This window comes from Carassius carassius, chromosome 10 (assembly GCF_963082965.1).
Source record: "Carassius carassius chromosome 10, fCarCar2.1, whole genome shotgun sequence".
Classification (NCBI taxonomy): domain Eukaryota; kingdom Metazoa; phylum Chordata; class Actinopteri; order Cypriniformes; family Cyprinidae; genus Carassius; species Carassius carassius.
Window position 1 is genome coordinate 12697936 of NC_081764.1, and position 20007 is coordinate 12717942.

General features: G+C 35.1%; 2 protein-coding genes across 2 annotated transcripts in view; both read left to right on the forward strand.

The window, feature by feature from the left end:
- The window catches only part of LOC132151802 (carboxyl-terminal PDZ ligand of neuronal nitric oxide synthase protein-like), a 103220-nt gene extending 93875 nt beyond the window's left edge, over positions 1-9345 (forward strand). The window contains exons 9-10 of the mRNA XM_059560177.1: positions 5772-5937; positions 8560-9345. Of these exons, the coding sequence (XP_059416160.1) occupies positions 5772-5937; positions 8560-9005 (612 nt within the window). The 3' untranslated portion in view covers positions 9006-9345. The remainder of the gene's footprint in view (positions 1-5771; positions 5938-8559) is intronic.
- Positions 9346-14423: 5078 nt separating this feature from the next.
- LOC132151805 (uncharacterized protein C1orf226-like) lies at positions 14424-18957 on the forward strand. Its single transcript, XM_059560181.1, has 3 exons — positions 14424-14969; positions 15406-15685; positions 18265-18957. Exons 2-3 carry the CDS (start codon positions 15417-15419, stop codon positions 18809-18811), a joined length of 816 nt encoding a protein of 271 aa, XP_059416164.1. The 5' UTR covers positions 14424-14969; positions 15406-15416; the 3' UTR covers positions 18812-18957.
- The last annotated feature ends 1050 nt before the right edge of the window (positions 18958-20007 follow it).

A 20007-nucleotide genomic window follows, 5' to 3' on the forward strand; every position in this document is an offset into this window, starting at 1 on the left:
ACTGAAAGTCTGTTTTTGTTTTTTGCACAAAAGGCACTTGGAGCTCTTCACAGGTCTGAGAATGGTGTTACAGGGGGTGGAGCAGGGGCGTAGCCATCATTTCAGAAGTGAGGGGGACAGGAATGATTGATATATATATATATGTATACACACACACACATTACAATACAACATTTCTGTAATCTATATAACCTTACCAGTCAACAGTTTTTGAACAGTAAGATTTTTAATGTTTTATAAATTCTCTTCTGCTCACCAGACCTGCATTTATTTGATCCAAAGTACAGCATAAGCAGTAATGTTGTGAAATAATTTATTTCTGTGATCAAAGCTGAATTTTTAGCATCATTACTGCAGTCTTCAGTGTCACATGATCCTTCAGAAATTATTCTAATATTATGATTTACTGCCCAAGAAAATTTTTAAATTATTATTATCAATATATAAAACAGTTGAGTACATTTTTCAGGATTCTCTGAGGAACTGAAAGATCCAAAGATCAGAATTTATCTGAAAATAAAAGCTTTTATAACATTATACCATTCAAAAGCTTTATTTTTTTTTTGAAAAAGAGATTCTAGAAATTATTACTTTTATTTAGAAAGGATGCTTTAAATTGATCAAAAGTGATGATAAAGACATTTATAATGTTACAAAATATTTATATTTCAGAAAAATGCTGTTCTTCTGAACTTTTTATTTATCACAGAAACCAGAAAAATATATACTTGGCTGTTTTCAACACCATCATAATAAATGTTTTTTGAGCAGCAAATCAGAATATCAGAATGATTTCGAAGGACTGTGTGACTGGAGTAGTTTTGCTGTACTTTGGATCAAATAAATGCAGGCTTGGTGGATAGAACAGACTTCTTTAAAAAACTAACAATCTTACTGTTCAAAAGTTGTAGTGGCTATTATAGGCAACTTTCATTTTTCTCTAACTTCTAGCTTTTATTTGGCTTAGAAATCTATAACTGCTGGACAATAACCAATAATAGGCTAATGATTTGTTTATATACTATAAACACTTTTTTCTACAATCACATAAAGCAGAATAGTTTCTATACTGTAATGAATGCTAGGCCTATGTCAATTAGCACTGCCTTATTCATATACCGTAGGCTACTTTATTAATTAGGCTACCTGGATATGACTTGAAAAACAAATAAACCATATCTCGTCACAATCAAATGTCTTCGTGTTTCCAAATGTTTCTGGTGTCTGTGAAAATACAGCGATAGCCGGACGCTGTTGCCCATATTAGGAAGTTCCTGCTTACGACTTTCTGCGCGAGAGCGACCTCCGGCTTCGAGCATGAGTGAAGCACACTCTGCAGGAGAGTTTAGCGCTCCGTGATGTTCATTTCGCCTTCTGCAGACATCCCAACCTGCAAAAAGTCATTTCAGGGAGGTACCCCCCCCCCCCCCCCCCCCCCCCAAAAAAAGGGAAGGAAATACATCTCTCAGCTGTAGTCACCTTCTTAGTGAGACTTTGCCTATCTGAATTGGAGAACTGAGATATATTGGAGCAGCCTTCCCTGCGCTTAGCCTCCCTAACATGTTGTGGTCCCTAACAGATATAAAAGCATAAAATATTATTTCTATAAGCTATAGGCCTATGTAACTATTCGTTAATTATGTTTAAATATGTAGATTACTTTTACTATTTATATAATCTGCTTATACAATTTATGTAAACTGCTTTTATTTATTTTCCATTGCAACTTTAAACAGGTCTAAGGAGTTGGTTGTTTTCATGTAGCCTTGACAACTAACCTGAATAATATGCAGATGAAATTAAACTTGTCAACTCATCTCAACATGCCTTTTGCAATCATATAACCCTCCATGGGCAATGCTTGAGCAAGACTGTCATTATGTTTGACACCTATAAGACGGGTACACTTTCGTGTAGTCTGCCGCAAAATGTGTCTTATACTTTTTTTGTTTTGTGACACTCTCCCTCTGCAATGGTGCTCCTGTTTCTACTAGATAGACATAACTGATTAATTTTGTTCGGGACAAGAGATAAAAGCCCGCCCACACTGACAATTGATTGGTTGATTTGCAGAAACAGGCCAATCAGGATGCTCTCTGTCTTACATGCGCTTCTTACACACGCACATTAGCACACACACGCAAGGTCTCTCGCTCCCTCTCCCTCTCTGCCGTGTGTGCGCTACACGGTTTGAAACACAGTATCTGTTTCGAATGCGCGCTTTTGCTCGCTCGGTATAGATTCCGGGAGATTTTAAATAATTTGCGGGTCTCAGGGAGCCGCTTTCAATATGCGTGAGACTCCCGGAACTTCCGGGAGACTTGGGATGTCTGCTTCTGGGTCCAAAAAAAACATCAGGTCATGCGCAGACTATTCTGTATCTTTGAATTTAAATCTATATTTATTCATACCAGCTCTTGAAAACACACTTGCCAGCTGAAAAGAGACCCTAATTTGCAACAACATGCTCAAATAGAAACAAGCTGTGGCTGCTGTGATGTGTTCAGTCACTGAAGGAGACGAGACACTTTGAAGAACGCTATCAAAGCGATATACGCGAGTCAATCGTCGTTTATTAATTTATTTCTCTATTTGTTTTGCAGTGGCTCTCATCCTTAGGGAAAATGATGGGCAGATGAAATGATATTTGTTTTTCTGAAGTCGGGATTTGTAGTTGAGTGGGTTATTTGTGAGGGAAGTTCTTGGTGTGTTTTGGGTTTCTTTTAATCATATTCTGGTGGAAGATTCTCCTAGACGGTTCAGTACAGATAAAATGATTCTAATACACTTGGCTCCTGCCATGTCCCGAAAACTAAGCCCATGTCAGATCTCCCAAAAATAAGTTTTACATGTTCACACATTGCAGATGCTTTATGAGTGCAATTCAGGCAAAATGTATTATGAATCTGAGTGATTAAGTTCTAGTACTGCATGCGTCAAGTGGGGTTTCTCTCAAATAATATATATATATATATATATATATATATATATATATATATATATATATATATATATATATATATATATATATATATATATATATATATAGGGTTTATGGAAGATAGCCCCTTTGATTGCTTCGTATTTCAGCACTGCTTGATTTCCACTTATTTCTTCATGCTCTTTTGCCACTTTCAATGGGGTATCTAATGGGAAATCAGCACTGAATTATTTGAAGTGATCTGTGCAGTTTGAGAGCAGAAACAATGGAATAAACAGCCTTATAAAAACCTTGTAATGACTGCAGTGCATTGGAAGAAAATAAAGATTAAATTTGTGCGTTGGAATTAATATGGACATGAAAGTCTCCACTTTAAAAATGTGTGATTTAAATAGATTGTTAGAACATGAATCACACAAATGTCCTTTTTTAGAACTCTCTAGGTTATGTCAGTGAAAGTGAATCATTTAGTGACATCCTAATGTTATTAAATCTGTTCTCTTGAGTAAGCGTGGAAAAAGGTTTAGAAAACAGTGTAAATGTGAGATTTATGTGTGTGAACAATGATCATTCCTTACCCGTGAACTTGAATCCAGAAACTAGAAGGATTGCAAGGCTCTGATTGGTTTGGGGGCGTTGATGTTGATATTTATTTATTTTTTTATTTTTATTTTTACATTTTGCTTACATTTTAAGGTTTAAGATACTAAGATGCTTTTTGGTTGTCATAGATGTCATTTTGGGGTTTAAAAAGTAACTACAATTTGTCATTTAACTTAATCTTAGAGACTTCAGACCTGCTCACGTTGTTCGTGTTCTTGATGTTGAAAGATATATATTTTTTTTTTTTTTTTAATTACCACACTGTAGCTAATATTTCTCACACTGTACACTAATATTACTGCAAGGAATGAATGTTGATCATTCCCCATCATACAGTCAGATATATTACCGTGCTCACTCTTTTCATTCCCAGCCATGATTGAACAGTGAACCTTTAATTGCTTAATTAGCACACTTGGTAAGTTGGTATTGAAACAAAGAATAACTGATTGCAGTGAAAATGCATTGACATTAAATTATTAATTAAATTATAATTCTTCATTGCTGCTTTTGTTGTTTACTTTAAAGACAAGGAAAAGAAATACTACTTTTTTTATGTCACAGAGGAAAATGATGAATATAAAAAAATTTGAGCTCCAACATTTCCCTGACTTGCCTTGCTGATGAATGTGACCCACTCATATTGAGATATAACACTATGACAGTATGAAATATGAGGCTTGTATACGTTTACATCCTATATCCTTTTGAAAACAACATCTTTTGTCATGGTAGGCAGCTCTTTTCCCAATGACAATTACTCTTTGTCAGAAAACATACACGCACGCGTACATACAAGCACGTACACTCGAGAACCGATGGCAAGCGACTCAAGCTGAACTAAGCTTTCAGTCCACATTTACAGTATGGTAATTTTTTTTCCCTCAATCTTTTGCGCTACTCCCTGCTGGCCTGATCTTGACGGCTCATTGGCTTTGTCTGGAGAATGTATTGTTCTTAAGGGTAGGCAACACGAACAAGCACACTGTTTAAGCTGGGTAATAAATCACCCCGGACCCCTTGGAGGGCATCCTCGGTGGCTTTAGGAGCAAAAAGACACTTAGACGGTGCTCAGGATAAGCCCCTGGCGAAAATGGATTTGGCTGTCTGCCACTGGGTAGAATCTTAGAACTTATGAAGGACACTCAGGTGCATAATAATCACTTTGGTAACCTTTATAGATGGCCGTTTGTCATTAGCCGGACAAACTAAGCAGTAATTCATAACAAAATATATGGTGGACGGTGGACTCTGGACTGCCTTGTGTGTCTTTTTCTGATTTAAATGAATTATTGCTTAATGAAACAACTGTGTAATCAGTAATGTTATTTATCCTTAACGTTTAATGGCTTGTTTATTTCTTTATTTTTAATATATTTATATATAATTTTTGCAAAAACCTGTGGCAGAATAATAATGTTCTAATTTAATTCTAAACTGTATAACTGAATATTAAAATATTGAAATGTGCAAATTATTTTATTTTATTTTATTATCATTATTTTGAACCGATATTACAGGCATTTGTTGTTCTGCTGTTGCTCATATAAACTTCAGTTTATTTCATGATGTGGTGTTGAAGCTTTTTGGGTGAAACACTTTATTTTGCATGAATGGCGACTACCTAAAGTAGTAACAGTTGCCATAAATTATTAATAATCAATATAAATGCATTCCAAATATATTTAATAGAAATGCATTACAAAATGCATAATGGGATGCTCATAGTTACATATCCTTTAGAGATATTTGACCTGATATATATAATGTCATATATATATATATATATATATATATATATATATATATATATATATATATATATATATATATATATATGAATTCAAGTAGGACTTTGAAATTCTCAGAATAACAATAAAAAACAAATTATTTTCATTTTCTTTAACTCTTGAAGGCAGACTGGATTCCAGCGTGTTCAGGCATACTCTTCCAAAGTTGAATAAAGCCAAATGAGGAAATAATGGCTTAAAAGTTTTATCAAATGAAAAACTAATATTTTTTTATTAGTTTCCATTATAAAATTATCTCTTTAAATTTGCGAAATGCTTTTGTGGTGGAGTTAAAAAGTAAATTGAGCCAATTTCAGTTTTTTGTCCTTTGCAGGGGCGAGTTTAGGAAAATACAGCTTATGAAATGCTGCAGGTCTCTGTGTTGTTGGTTTGTAGTACATTCTATTAAAGCATGCAAACTTTGGTTTGTTCCTCAGGTTCATTTGCTGAAGGATCAGCTCTCTGCAGAAGCTGCGGCGAGGATTGAGGCCCAGGCTCGAGTTCACCAGCTGCTGTTGCAGAATAAAGACCTGCTGCAGCATATTTCTCTCCTGGTCAAACAGGTTCAGGAGCTGGAGCTCAAGATGGCTGGGAATGGCTCTAGTGAGTATGATTTCCTGTGTTCAGATGGAGTAACATCAAAAACCTGTATTGTTGTAGATGAATGAATTTTGCCCTATTTAACAGCCTTATTAATGGAAGCATAAAAACAAGCACAGGGGGTCTGTGTTTCAGTAAAGAATCTTTTGTTGATCTTCTGCATCCATTAAAGCATCTATTATTTTATTAGTTGTTAAAAAATAAATTGAATGCATTAAAATCAAACATACCTTTTGGTATGCAAAAATGTATTTATAGTCAGTGTTGTTAGATTAAGTAGAAAAAGGTCATAATACAATTATTCACATTTCATTTTTAATCTACTGACATCCTCAAGATGTGCATTTAGTACAAAAGTATTGTATTTCGGTTGCTTTTCACACTCACACTTATTAAAGGTGGTTCAGTTAAACCTTTGAGCATTTCTGCAAAAGTTATTTGAGTTTGCTTTTATTGAGAACATAAAGACAATTATTTTATTATGATTTTGTTTTGTTTAAAATTATTCTAAGAGTGTATATGATATATTAAATATTAAGTATAAAATGTTTAGAGTTTGTTTGTTTATTTGTGCAAAAACCTTGAATTGTTTTTGTTGCCAAAAAAAAGAACTGATCTAATTATAATCCATATGGATGGTTTCTAAATCTCATGAATCTTAATTATATGTAATTGATCCCAATAAGTTAGCATGTTAACATTCACAGCCCTAATTTGGAAAGAAATATTATTATTATTATTATTATTATTAATAAACTGCTCAATGTTAAATTTATTTTTCCTATAATAGTAATAGTAATATGTTATTATTTTATTGATGTATTATATTGATGCTGGTTTTAGATTCTAACTTTCACTTCAGAGTAAAATATAGTGTCATCATTAAAGAGGACATTAGAAGAGATTTGACAGCCATTTACAGACGCGTTTTTTTTTTGTTTTTGTTTTTTAATACAAGGTGACTTAAGTGTGACAGTTGGAGCGTATGATGAGAGCTCTTTATCATGCAGGCTAAAGTGAAAGATGGCACATCTCCAGGTGTTGCTGCTCTATTTGAAAGTGTGCTTTAAAATAAACCTGAAATTAACCCCTGTGCGGTGCCATAATGGGAGAGGAGTTAAAAGGCAAAGTGAAGTATGTGATTGAGAGTTGGAACAGATAGGAGGGTCTGAGTGAAAAGACGAGTGAAAGAAAGCCGCTGAAACGCATCAGATCTGTTCAGAGAGGACAAGTGAGGATGTGTTGCAGGGGTAGGAGCACTGTTATTAACCTGCTGGAGCAGAAGAAAAGGCGAAAAGTGGAGCAGAACTGACATTGTGAAGCATTATATAATATGAAGGAAGGCAGATGACATCCACAGAGAAAAGAGAGTGGAAAGACTGAACCCCAGTCCTACTTTGAAGCAATACAGTACTAAGATACTTTTAAAAAATCATTTGAAAATGTATAAGTGAACCTATTGTAGTTAATTAAAAATGTTTAAAACTGAGAATGATGGTCAATACTTTCAATAGTTAGTGGTCAGCCAGTAACTTACTGTTGACTATGGTTTTTCAATGTAAGAGGCTGGCCTTGGGTTCACTTGATGTCTGTCAAGTGTTTATATTAGGCACCTTATTTATACAGGGATTCCTTATTCAAGCCACCAACTAGGTGATTAAGAAAATATGTAATTTTGTCCTTTTAACACCCTTAATAAAAGAGTAACAATTACAAGCATAGGATACTGTTTCAGTAAAGTATTTTTGGTGATCTGCTTTCATTAAAATATCTTTATTACTTAATTTGTTGTCTATAGATTAAAAAAGAACGTTTTGCTATGCAGTTTTGTTAGATTGAAGATAGAAGATGCCTGTTTTCAAATGCTCCTGTGTGTATTTGTGTAAATGCTCAGTGAAGAGTTTGAAGTGATGATCATTGTACAGTAGCCGATCAAAGACATCTGATGAGCGAATCAGAGATTTTTAAGAATCTACTAAACAACCTTAATAATGTTAGAGGGAACTGCTGGTATCGCCACATTTGTAAAAAATTCAGTACCGATGTCAGTTCTTTTGACAATCCTAGAACAGAGCAGTATTGAGTTTCTGTTGTAATTACTTTCACACTGCATTACATTTAACCTCCAAACCTTTAGTTGTGCAAACTATTTGGTAATGTTTTTACTTGGCCCATAAAAATAGTTTAATTTAACATCTATTTAAATGTATTTTCTATATTACATTTTCTATATTAAATTATAATTTATTTTATATATATATATAATATAATTTTTATATATATATAATTTTATGATTATACGCTAACATTAAAAAGATGTAGGTCAATAACTTTTATTCAGCAATGGTACATAATATTGACAGTGAAAGATTTCTATTTCAAATAAATGCTGTTATTTTGAAAAAAAGTTTCCGCAGAACTTTTAAGCAACACAACTGAGCATCAAATCAGCATATTAGAATTATTTAGATAAATGTTATTTGCTCTTTATTAGGCCTTGATACTTTTCAGTTTGCTTAAAGTAAATTTGGAGCATTCAGATGTCAAAATTCATGTAAACCGTTCTCAGACCCTTGAAATAAACCAAGTGTAAAAATGCCCCAATCTCTTCCTCTCTCTTAACAGTGGGATCCCAAGATAGTCTCCTGGAAATCACCTTCCGTGCCAATGTGCCCCCAGTTCTGTGTGACCCCACCACCCCGAGACCAGAGGACGCCATCCTACCTCCACTCAACGATGGGACACCGCTATCCCTGCCCCTGGGCAGTCCAATAGGTAGGGACCAGTGCTTGATCAAGTTTGAGTGTTTCCGCTTTCTTCTGGGACCACCCCAACAGGAGGAGGGTCCCGACACGCCATCCCAAGGTGTCTCGCCCTCATCACGGGACGAGCTTCTGGGTAGCCTTGAGCTGCTAAAATTCCACGAGTCGGGAATCGCATCCGAGTACGAGTCAAACACAGATGAGAGTGATGAAAGCTGGGGACAGCAGGACGAGAGCACCCTGCGTCTGCTCAATGTGCTCAACAAACACGGCCCCTCTGACTGCTTGGAGGACGAAATTGCTGTTTAATGTGATTTTGCGCACTTAGAAAAACACTGCTTGATGCTTTGCTTAAAGGGTTCAAGTCAATCAGTGTCAATATTGTCAAACCGTCTGCTGCTGTTTGTACTGCTGATAATTCTGGGAGACCAAGGTAACTTTAACCCATTTTGTTTGTCGCATTTTATGTCATATATTGAAAAGCAAACAGTCCCAAAGCATAGTCAATACTCTTGTCTCCATTTTAAAGTTTAGGGACACATCATATGTCAGAATCTTATATCTCTAATGGAACATTCACAAACTCAGTGATTTTATCGATAAAGGTCACAAAGTGGATACATTGTTGGTTATAATGGCTGTCCTTACTTCTGAACATTATATATATATAGACAGTGTGTGTGTGTATATATGCATATATAGGTGTTGTTGCAAACTGCTGTATGTGTTAACACTCTTTTAGAGTCTTCAAGCGATTGCTGCTTATTCACAAACAAGTGGTTGTTTTTAACTGCAAGAGATACAGTACATCTATATGAAGTGGAACAAATTTTATACATTAGCCTGTGATAACGTATCCATCACATCAGTTTTACAGTTGCGAGTTTGTTTCTGGGTGGTATAAGGCATGTTTGTACTGATATGCTCAGCTACTTAGATCACCTTTCAGCAGAATTGCTCAGAATGAAGACAATTACCCAGCTGCATCTGTTTAAGCATGCATGACAGAACAGATTCTTAATTGAATGACTGTGGACTGAGACGCTAAGCTAATTATACCCTAAGGGTAGCGATGCGTCTAAATCGGTCAGATCTTAACCAACAGGAACCCTAATTAGAGTGCCAGAGTTTTCACAACTCACATCCCTTATTCATTATTTTCATACAAGAGCTTGTCGTATCTGACTGCTTCACATATTAACTTTTGTACACATTTTGCGTTCTTTTCGGGGGTTTTTTCTGTGCTTTCAAAAAAGTGATATTTGGGTGTCAAACTGTATCTCTCTGATAAACTACTCTGACTCTTTAACCTCTCTGTTTATATTTTCCAGTTTTCCTATCGCTTCCTCTGTTTCTCTTCCAGTGCCATTTAGAGGCAGACACATGCACACAATTAGACTGGTAATAATAGTGGAAAGCAAGTCTTCCCACACATAGAGGACATCATAAGCACTTTCTGTTGTTGGTTTAGTCTTAAACGTCTGTGTTTTCCTTCATTTATGCACTAGTATCTTGATTTTTTTTCGAAATGTAAGAATTTACCATCTTTAAATCTCCTTCAGGCTTGTAAAAATCTTCCCACAGATTCTTCGCCGCGTCTCTAATGACCAGTCGTGTTGGCTTGCAGCCAAGACCAAGCTGTGAGCTGTGGTCGAAATCCTCCACAGGGAAACATGTCATTTGTCTGAACACAAGACCAGACTTCTCCTTTAAGGACACAGTATGTTTGTATTAGTGCTGTTTGCTAAGGCACATACTGCTACTATTTTGATTTCAGTTTTTATTACAGGCTTGATACCTCAAATCATGCAGCTTTTTGAGGAAAGGTGACTGTGCCTGTTCCAATCACAAGATTTTTGCAAGGTTAATGATAAAATGGATAAAAAAAATCCATAGAAATTAAATTGAAGTCATTGCAATGGCTCCAGTAATATCAAGCATAATTCAAGTTTCGTGCATAGTTCAGTTATAGTCTTCATCTGTCTTACCGCTGTAGTAATCTTTTTTTTTAAGACCTGCTTAGACCTGCCTTAGCAACTGCATAACAACTGCATCAAAGCCAGTAAAAACACTTTAACACAAGCATATTCTACTAAACAGGTTTTTTATATGATACTGATGCCTGGAGAAGCACAGCTAATTATTTAAAATTAATTTCGTCATCATTGACCTTGTCCTTGAATCCTGGCCACTGTTTTTTCTTTTTTTTTTTTGGTTGCACTTTATTTTAAGGTGTCCTTGTTAAAGTGTAATTATGCATTTAAGTACTGAGTAATATGAATTAACTACATAGACTTTCTATATGTTACTTGCATTTAATTGTTGTTGTAATAGCAAGTGCATGTAACATGTAACAAGGACAGCTTAAAATAAAGTGTTACCTTTTTTATTATTATTTTCAAGAATTATTCCAAACAAAACAGCCTTTGGTGTCACACATGATAAACCTCCAATTGTTCCTCCTGTAGGTTACTGCAGGTTTTCAAAGTACATGACTCATTTCAAAGCCATGTAAAATGAGTTCTGTCGTTTTTAAGTGCACTGCGGTGTCACTGTGTGAATGTGTTCATTAAGTGTGAGAGTCATTCTCAGTGAATGTTCAGTGACGTGCACCAGGTTGAACTACTGGATCAAGGAGTTAGCTGAACTAGCTTTTAAAAATGGCTACACAAACTTGCTTTACTTCAGCAGCCTTCTCAAAGTTTACACTAGTTAAGTTACACACAAATCCATCGTGAATGCACTTGATTGACTTTCCTACTTAAACTGTGGTTCAGTAGTTGTGCGATTTCAAGAATAACTACTAAAACGTGTCGAGCTCACAAAACCATCAAGTGCAGAGAACACCGTCTGAATCGCTGTGTTATTTAAAGGATGTTCTGGAGCGTCCCTGTCTCATCTTTCCTCGCTCAGGGAAACGAGCGGCTGCCGGATTAATCTTTCTCCCTGTGGCATAATCCAAAATGCATAACAATATCACATCTCATTTTAGTATGGCTGCCACTTCTGAGAGCGTGCTAGTTCAGAAGCTGATATCCGGACTTGACCGGAAAAAATTCCTTCATGTTCAAAGTACAATTCAATTGATTTGAACTCCTTTATGCCCCACAAGGGTGACGCACCATGAAATTAAAAGCTGCCTTTAAAAGAACTAAATTAATTAGCTATATTTCATAGAGTGTGGCATTGCGCACAGTAAGTCTAATCAGGTTCTAATGATTTCTACAACGACACATGACTGTCGATCAGGTATAAAAGCGGTCATTATCTGGCATCACAGTCTACTTGCTACAGATCTCTTTATTTCATCAGTGGTAAACTTGCAGATAGCTGCACTGCATGCATGTTACTGCTTGACACTGATGTGGCCGAACCTTTGATTAATTATTGATCTGAGATTTAAAGTTGAATGAAATGGGGGTATTGTCTCCTGTTATGTTCACTGTTATTTTTTTGTCTCTTCAGTAGCAGATTATTGCCATAATAACATCTCCGCATCAATTTTTTATGTGTTCAGTGCTGCTTTTTGGTCTCGCCTTAATTGTAACACTGTTCTGATATAGTCTGAGATTTATCTTCTTTCAAACATCCATTTTCTTTTTAAATTTCAGCACGCTGCTTAACATAAAATAGCTATTGACCAGGAACACTTTCATGCCATCCATGGTGGTGTTATTTTTGTTGCTCTTTTGGGGATTTTTATCTTTCTACCATGTTCTACAGTATATCTTTAGTACCAAGGAGACTAGTCAGCCAGTGGTGCAGTTCAACAAAGATAAGGCTAATGGATAGTCCTAACAGTGCAGTTTACTTGTGAAGTTCTCTGCCCTTTTCATGTAGAAGTCCTGAGACTGATGTTTTTATTCTGGGCTGCTGGGCTTGCTGGGTTGCTCCAGCTCATTTTTGTTAATGATTGAGTTGATAAAAGGGAGTCAGATGGTGCAAGTGCATTTCAGGTTACTCCACCTTGACCCTCTCTTCATGTGTAATCCAGGGCCCTTGTATTTAAAGATTCATTCTAGAAGATAGTAGTTTATTTTTTATTAAATATAAAATATATTTTGATTCTGTACTGAATGTAGTGCATCATGAAATATAAAATCTGGTCACTTTTCATTGTGATTATTTTTGTTTGGGCTATAAATAGAGGAGTCTTGAGAGATGAAATAAGAGCGAGATGAGAGATTAAAAATGTTAATGTGTTTATATATATATATATATATATATATATATATATATATATATATATATATATATATATATATATATATATATATATATATATATATATATATATATATATATATATATATATATATATATATGTATGTCTCTGAGACTTCAAAAATGTATAGCATTTTACTGTACGGTAATTACAATAATTTAGAAATGTAGAAAGTATATTATAATCAAATATACTTATTAATATATTTTATGTAATAATAATTAATATATTATATTTTAAATAAAAAGGTATAGTATATTTTTTATTATAATAGGCCTATATTTCCTATAAAAATATCATTGATGTCTTGAATAGGAAATGTCTTTTCCAAGACCTTTTTAAAAAAAAAAATATTTTATTGTAATTATAATTTCATTATAATTATTTGTAAAATTTTACAAGTTATAATAAAAATATATCAATATCACATCCAATAGGATTTGATTTTCCAAAATAAAAAGTATTTTATTAAAATTTCTAGAATTATATTATCAGTTCAAAATTGTTCAAGTTTGTGCTTTGTTTTTGTTGTTTTTTTTTTATGTAAAAAAAAAAAAAACTGGAAATATGGAAATTCACTGGTCAAAAAGTGGCAACCCTGTCGCGTGCTGGACAGCGTTTGCTCCAGAGGTTTCCCGCTGGGACACATCAGGAGATCATAAACCAGCCCAGAATAGCAGTGTGTCAGATACCCTCCTAACATTAGCTGCTGTGGCAGAGCCTCAGTGAGATATTTTAAACTGCAGCCTCGAGCTACACAATAATGTCCACCCCTGTGCAGAAGGATCAAAACCAATGATCACTGTGTCACGCTCAAAATTGGAAGCTGACAATTTGCTATACATCTTACTACTTTCTCTCTTCCTCACTCAAAATCTAGTCTCTCAGAACCATACTTGTGATTTTCAGCATAAAATCGGGTTCAAATTCTACGTGTTTTAGCCATAAACTACCCTCTTAGACAGGACTAGCCTGTCTGAATAACATGTAACCCGACCAACAATAGATTGCTAGATTTTCAGGACAGATCAATCTGAAATGGACTGTACAAAAATACTTTTTAAACATGATTTTGCTGATGATGTTTTGCAGTCAGACAACCTAATTGACTATTTTTTTCCGTCTGAGGCTGATACTCAAACATAATAGGATTAGTCTGGGTATTGTAGCTTTAGCAGATGAAGTAACGTGACAGCCAGTGAAGTGCTTAGTGGTTTGGGCATCAGTTATCTCTTTCAGATGTCAGATGGCCCTAGTGGTGTGCTACCTCAGACAATCACATGATTAATTCAGTCAGATGATGTAGGTTTTGAAGATCAGTGCTGTCAATGATTTAAGCAGGTCTTGTTACCCAGTGTTGTGTCTGGAAAAGAAAGGCAGACCCATTGCAAATGGTAAATTGGGATTATAATTTTTAATTATTGGGATTATAATTTAAATTTTTTATATATTTTTTTTGCCATTTTTGCAATTTTCCCCCCTGATTACCATGACAACAGCATGCTGCTTTCAGCACAGATCTCCGTCATTCATCTGTTTGCCTTGCCTACAGAACCAAGGCATTGTCAGCATCAAAATAACTTCTCCTTGTCAAGTATTTGTGTGGAAAAGCCTCTCTAGTCTCATATGTGGCCCAGGTTTGCCGTCGGTGCGAGACTGTCACCGACTAATGAGAATTCTTACTCCTCCATGAGCATGTGTTCAAAGTGTTTGAGTTTAACAGGCTGGAAATAACTATGCCACATCAAATCCCTTCAAGAGTTTCTTAAAATCACATTTGATTATAGCCAGACTTATATACAGCTTTTATTGTAAACCGCTTTGAATGGACAAAATTGAAGCTGAAGTTGAAATGGAACACTTTGTCAGGGCCACTTTTGTTGGCAAATTGCAGATCTTACCATCTTTATCACTGTTGGTCTCCCTCTTTTTATTCATCTTTTAAAGGGTAAAAGTTTTTTTCTATTTCCATGTGTTTTGTTAGATACAAACAATAAATTATGCTCTCTTTGTCATTCAAATGCTAACCATGAAATAATGGTTCTGAGGTAAGACACAAGACTTCTTTTGACTTGCCAAATGCTTTTTTTTGTTTTGTTTTTTTTTGATGTCGTTGTGTGTTGTTTTTTTGCATGAACTTGTCAACACTTGATGTATAAAATTCTTAATTACTACTGCATAAAATTAGGGATGCATGATATCTGTACTTTTTTAAATGGTATCTATTGATTGATATACAGTATATGTCCGGTAATACTGGATATTGTGCTTTTTTGTCATCATCTGAATTTAAGCAAGTGTTAAAGTCAGATGTCAATATTAAGTTTATGTTGAACAAATTGGTTGAATGTAAAATGTTCTGCAGTGTTACACTCGGTTTTAAACAGTCTGTACAAAAGCTTCTGAAGTCACAGCTCACCTTTAAATGTTAATGTGGTATGAATCACTTTGTCTGAAAAACCTTTTTATTATTTTGTTTCTTAGTGGACCAAAGCATGTTTGAGAACTTCAACACTGTGGAACAGCCGAAGCTGAACTCTCGTCTGGCAGACACCTCTGCCCTGGCAGGATCCAAGACAGGAGGCAGCCAGCACCTAAAAAATGCCCTGAACTTGGGCAAAGCCATGGGAGCAAAGGTAAATGACCTGCTCCGCCGAAAAGATCCCAACAGCCTCGGAGACATCGGAGTCACAGAGGTGAATAAGAACGTGGAGCCAGTGTGGTCCAGCATGACTGAGATGGGCCATAGCACATCAAGAAACAGGTAAAGATGCAAACCTCAATACGGTCATTATATTCCATTCACGCTTGGAATAAAAGTGCTAGGAAGTTGTCAGCTTTGGTACTTGCTCTTGACATTTAAGGCCCAGAGTGTTTCTACAGAGACTGATTCAGGGCTGGACTGTGTCATGTCCCAATCCGATCACTTCACTGTCCTGTCTAATAAATGTCAAATAAACAATATTCCTCTAAACGTGGGGTGATTTTTTGATCTGGTTCCAGTTCACTTTCATCCAGTAATGCTGAATTAATGTGTTCCATCCAAAGCAAAGCATTTAATATTGTCAAATAATATTACAGTTTAAAAGAATTGTTCTTTATTTTGATGTATTTTAAATGTAATTTATTCCTGTGATGGGAAAGCTGAATTTTCAGCAGCTCCCGTTTTCTGAGACATTCAGAAACATTTCTTATTCTTATGTTCAAAAAAGTTGTGCTGCTTCATACTTTGGTGAAAACCATGATACACTACTTCTTTTTCTTTTTTTTTTAAGAAAATTGTATACTTTTATTTGGCAAGAACACATTAAATTGATCAATGACAGTAAAGACATTACATAAGATTATTATTTTCTGTAAATGCAAGAAGAAATGTTTCTTGAGTACCAAATCAGCATATCAATTTTTCTTTGCCATCACTGGAATATGTTAAATTTTAACATCTATTACAATAGAAACCTTTTTTTTTTGTTGTTATTGTAATATTTCACAATATTACTGATTAACTGTATTTTTGATCAAATATGTAGCCTTTGCGGAGTATAAGATACTTATTTTAAAAACATGTAAAAATCTTACTGTGCCTGTGTTGATCTATTCATTTACTCTTTATAGACCATCATTTATCACAGCGGATTCATATTTCTCTATGGCAGTTCATATATCTTTTAGTAGTGAATGTGAAAACAGGAGAAATGTCTTTGTGCTCTGTTATTATATGTGAACACCATGAACGATTTGACCCACATCTCTTTGAGAAGGGAAAAAAGGCTTTTAATGCGGCCATACAGCAACTGCATTCATTATCAGCATCCTTCAAGGGAATGTATTTCTGGATTTAGGATACAGGAATGATTCTGTTTGTGTGAGTCCATGTTCGTGTGTTGCATGAGGCAAACTTTGACTTGTGTCGAGGGTTTGGCTTAATTGGCTGGAATATTACCAGTTGTGTAACATCTATTATACACATTCCTTCCAGCTTTTTAATATGCCTGCTCATAAAATTAATGGAAATAATGCCTTTATATCCATAATTAGTAGAACTTGCTAAGACAATCATTGAAAGATATTACCACTTGGGAGTTAGTGCTACAAAGACAGAACATAAGTAGTGAACTTGTTTCGCAAGCTTCATGATTTGTGGAATGATACCTAAATTGAGGGGCCTGATTTGGAGCGCTGATTTTTTTACCTGGCGGATGTAAAATGGATGAAAAAGACCCATAGACTTAATGGCTTTCAACAACATTATCAACATATCTTTAACAGGCCAAGTACATATTCCACTGTCATAAAATGATACATGAAATAATGCATTTACTAGAAACCAACTTCTTATCATGTCTAGTAAGGTTACTATTGCACAGATACGTGCCATTACTGCAGGAGTTGTGCCGTTATCATGGGATATACTACAAGAATGTGTCACTAAATGACTGTGAACATCTCTTGTGACTTGATAAGGTAATCACGTCATTGCATCTACTATTCTTGTCCACTGAACTTTTTCAACATGTTATAATATATTAACAAATATATTACACTTCCGTTCCATTCAGATGTTTTTGAAAAGTCTCTTATTCCAACAGAGGCTATATTTATTTGATAAAAAATACAGTAAAAACAGTAATATTGTGAAATATTTAATATATTTTAAAAAATAATTTATTCCTGTGATGGCAAATGTTGAATTTTTATCCTTTAGAAATCAGTCTAACGTACTGATATATATATATAAAATCAGTAAAAAAAAAAAAATGCTACTAATTGTGACCTAATTGCTCAATTAAAATGCACCCTTGCTGAATGAAAATATACCTTTCTTTAAAAAAAAAAAGCTGTTTATTTATATGGAGCATTTAAAAAATTCAAGTACTGCTGCTTTCCCACATTTAATTTATTGATTTAAAATTGTACATTTTTGTCACGATTTTGCTTTCTTTAAGATTTTTAATACATTTTCCTTAAAAAAGGTCATAAAACATTTTATATGGAGAATAAAGTCACAAAAGGATTCTAAGTGAACTACAATCTTCACAATCCAAAGTTTAAAAATTCAAATCAACTTCCCTGCATTGGAAATATGATAATAAGTATATATGGAAATATCTTTTCATCCCGTCCAAAAATGATCTTCTGAATTCAAAAGAAAGACTTGTTCTGCTGTTCACTTTTTTCCTCTTTCCCTGTAGTCTTGATCGATGCTTTGAAACTGACCTTTAATAAGATTTATTCAAATGAAGTGAATAAATCTTATTGGACCACATATTTGCAATGATCTTTTGCGGTCATTCTAACTTGCATGATCACATTGTGTCTTTGCTTTTTCTTTCTCTCACACAGTCGCATCTCCCTGGATTCCTTCCCTCGGCTAGATCCCCCACCTCCCACGGGTAAAAAGCGTCTCCCACGGGCCTTGAAGACCACCCAGGACATGATGATATCCTCTGACCCTGTGGTAGCCTCCCCAGAATCCTCCTTCGTCTCCTCACCTGACAAAATCTCCAAAGATAAAGCTGAGCTTCAGCCTGAACCAAGCCCTGAAGAGTCTGGCATAGAGAAACCTTCAGAGCCCGGTGACTGTGTAAGCAGCCAGATGGAGAAGACCAGTTTAGAACTAAACAAGAAGCCCACAGCTGTGGTGACGGATGTGGATCAATCACAGCTGCTGCTCTCTGTTCCAGATCTCATTCACAAAGACAGTCTAGACCCAAAGAAACTCACCAGCTCAGAAACTAGAATGGCTTCCACCCCATGTCCAGGGAAAGGGGGCTGCCACATCAGCGTCACTGAGGGGGGATTGTTGGGGAATGGCACAGTGGATTACGGGACCCTTAACTTGGAGAACGAAGAGTCCCACCCTGACCTGCTGTCATTTGAACAGGCTTGAGACCCTCAAGCGCATTCATTCTCCAGGCTTCCACAATGACAACAGAGAGGCTTGAATCAGTCATTTAAACTGCATTCAATCTGCATTTCATATTTTGCCTTTATAGCAAAGTACCACTGACTGTACTTAGTTATTTTGTAGAGATAATTATTCAAATGATATTCAAATGATTTTTTTAATCGTAGCACCATAATCATTTTGAAAGATGTGATACAATTAACAGAAACCAAAGTCAAAGCTACACTGCTAAAAAGTTTTTAATGAGTATTTCTTGACTTGTTTTCCAGTCAAATGTTAGAGTAGAACTTCCAGATCAATTTTCTTGAAGCAACACTGCATAAGTTCTCGTTATATCTTAAAAATGAGTGAATTTTGTCTCACTGCACTGAAAGATTGATTCATTGTTTTCAGTATAAACAAGTCTAATGTTATAAATTATTTCTGTTTGACATATAAATGATGTACAGTACTTATGAACTTTAATCAAAGAATACTGAAACAATGTATTCAGAATCAGCATATTAGAATGATTTCTGAAGGATCATGTGACACTGAAGACTAAAGTAATGTAATGTCATTTATTCCATCATAGGAATAAATGACATTTTAAACTATATTAGAATAGAAAAGAGTCATTTTAAATTGTAATTTCACGTGATAACAACTTTTACTGTATTTGATCCAATATGGTCAAGAATGAGACTTCTTTAAGAAACTAATTTATATTATTGAAAGCAAGTCTTATTTATATAGTTGTAAATTTTATTTGTAAAGATTGCATTTGTCGTCTTTGAAGGATTTTGAGACAATTTTACTGGAAGATTAGAAAAAATACTCATTAAAAACAACATTTGTAACATTTTTATACCTCCAAGGCTGTCTTTGCAGTTTCATAAGTGGGCAGCATTTCATGTTGTTGTTTTTTTGTTTTGTTTTTTTGTTTGTTTCATATGGATTTTACAACCATGTAAAAGTTCTGACCATATCTCTGAGCTTGTGCTCAGTGTCATAATCAGTGGCAGTATGAGCGAGCGCACATGGCCTTGGGTCAGTCAATACTGCGTTATGCACCTAACGGCAGCAGTATATACTGCTTCTGTGTTGTTTTTGACACTGTGACCTCAAGATCAACCTTCCCAGTCTCATGGAGAGAGTCTAGGATCCTAACTTTGTAAGCAGTGGCATAGCGATAACAG

Coding starts and splice junctions, on each gene's coding strand:
- LOC132151805 (XM_059560181.1), top strand. CDS start 15,417: ATGTTTGAGAACTTCAACACTGTGGAACAGCCGAAGCTGAACTCTCGT. Junction 15,686..18,264: donor CATAGCACATCAAGAAACAG/GTAAAGATGCAA, acceptor TCTCTCACACAG/TCGCATCTCCCTGGATTCCT.